Source organism: Numida meleagris, chromosome 1 (genome assembly GCF_002078875.1).
Source record: "Numida meleagris isolate 19003 breed g44 Domestic line chromosome 1, NumMel1.0, whole genome shotgun sequence".
NCBI lineage: Eukaryota > Metazoa > Chordata > Aves > Galliformes > Numididae > Numida > Numida meleagris.
This window is the reverse complement of record NC_034409.1, coordinates 192,193,712-192,195,599: the sequence shown is the minus strand read 5'-3', so window position 1 is coordinate 192,195,599 and position 1,888 is coordinate 192,193,712. Positions and strand designations below refer to the sequence as shown.

The 1,888-nt window shown below is 69.3% G+C and overlaps 1 protein-coding gene across 1 annotated transcript in view; it reads right to left on the bottom strand.

Annotated features, from left to right (window-relative positions):
- The window catches only part of INPPL1 (inositol polyphosphate phosphatase like 1), a gene marked incomplete at both ends in the record, with an annotated part of 10,253 nt that extends 8,744 nt beyond the window's left edge, over positions 1-1,509 (bottom strand). The window contains 7 exon segments of the mRNA XM_021383631.1: positions 10-160; positions 266-364; positions 447-536; positions 775-865; positions 953-1,090; positions 1,167-1,287; positions 1,359-1,509. Coding sequence (XP_021239306.1) covers positions 10-160; positions 266-364; positions 447-536; positions 775-865; positions 953-1,090; positions 1,167-1,287; positions 1,359-1,509 — 841 coding nt within the window.

Sequence of the window (1,888 nt, the reverse complement as noted above, 5' to 3'; positions counted from 1 at the left end):
AGAGCTCACTCTTGTCGTGGGTGAAGGTGTTCCAGTCCTCCTGAGCGTCCCTCTGCTTCTTCAGCACCACCAGCTTGCCGCCCTCCACGTCCACGCTCAGCGTGTACTTCTGCGACTTGCCGATCTTGGTCAGGTCCCCCAGGGTGACGTCCAGCTTCACCTGGCAGCAGGCAGGCGTGGGATGCCGAGCCTACCGGGCAGGGTTTTTGGGGGGGGCAGGGATGTCCCCCCCACCCCCCTCCCCATCCCCGAGGCCAGGACTCACCTCGAAGGTTTGCACGGGGATGCTCTTGGCTTTGCGGGACATGGGCTGCGCCGGCGCGGCCGGGCTGGCCGAGCTCATCTCCTGCAGGGCTTTCAGCGCCTGGGGACACCGAGCGCGGTTGTCACCCCACGGCCATCCCCGTGGCACTTCTGTCCCCACCTCCTCCACCCACGGCACTCACCTTCTTCTCGATGCTGGAGAGGAAATCCTTCAGCACAGACAGCTTCAGCACCAGGCTTTCCAGCTCCTGCTCCCCGCTCTGCGGCGCTGTCTGGAAACACCCCCCCCCAAAAGTCACAGCATGGGGACCCCCGACCCCAGCCCCACGGGATGGGCAACTCTCCATCAACCCGAGCATCCCCACGCACGGTGCCAGGTCCAGCCCTGAGCATCCAGCCCCCAAACCCCCGTGCTCAATGCTACGGGGGAGGGGGCTCCGTCCCCGAGCACCCCGCGGTGGGACCTGCCCGCCCTACGGGGACGCCGACGCTCCGTCCCCCGCCCCTCACCTGCTGGAGGATCTTGGTCACCATGGTGGAGCTCTGCTGGTCGAACACCTTGGAGAGGATCTCCAGCCCCGCCAGCACTTTGTCCACCTCACTGCAGGGGGAGGGCAAGGCGTCAGCAGGTTGGCACCCACGTCCATCTGTCCGTCCGTCCGTCCGCCCGCCCGCCCGCCGCGCTCACCTGTGCAGCCGCTTGCAGGAGGTGACGAGGGTCCTGTTGAGGTGGGGGAGGCTGCCGGCCCCCGCCTTGACGGCCTCCAGGTCCAGGGCGTAGCTGCCCTTCAGGTACTCGTGGGAGATGCTGGCCAGGCCGTTGGTGCTGGGGGAGGGACGGGGGTGAGAGGCGCGGTGGGGACACGGGGGGGGCACGGCGGGGACGCGGCGACGACCCTCACCTCTCCGCCGCCCCATCGGGCGCCGCAGGCCCCGGGCTGTTGGGGCTGAGCCCTGCAGAGGACCCCGAGAAGCTGCTGGTGCTGGAGCGCGGGGGGAGCGGAGGCTTCTCATCCTCGCCATCTGCAGAGCAGCGGGGTGAGCCGGGGAACCCCACGCTGGACCCCCAATGGGGCCGGGTGACAGCCACCTACCCGAGTAATCCCTGTCCTCCGCGCTCTCCTTCTCCTTCTCCCTCTCGACGGGGAAGAGCAAGGTGCAGACCAGCCCCTGGTTGGGCTGCAGGTACAGCGCGATCAGCTCGCTCAGCGTCTTGAAGCGCCTCACCTGCACGCCCTGCGACGTCTGCGGGGGACACGGCCGTCGTCACCGCCCCGCCGGGGAGAGAGGGACAGCCGGCACCCGGCCGCCAGCCATCCCGCTGCCTCCTCCCCGCCGGGGCCGGCTCTTTCCTGTCTGCTCACAGCACAAAGGGGCTTCTGTTGCTCTAAAAATACACGGCGGCGCGGCCAGCAGCAGCGCGCGGCCACGCTCACGGCGCGGGGATAACCCCGCACCCCATCCAGCGCTCTGCCCTGCGCCCCAGCCCGGCGCTGGGTCCTTGGTCCCCCCTGGAGCTGCGGTTTGGGGGTGTCCCCAGTGTCCCCAAGGAGCAGATGGGGCTGCCACGCTGCCCAGACCCCCCCCGGAGCCATGGTTGGGGGTGTCCCCAGTGTCCCCAAGG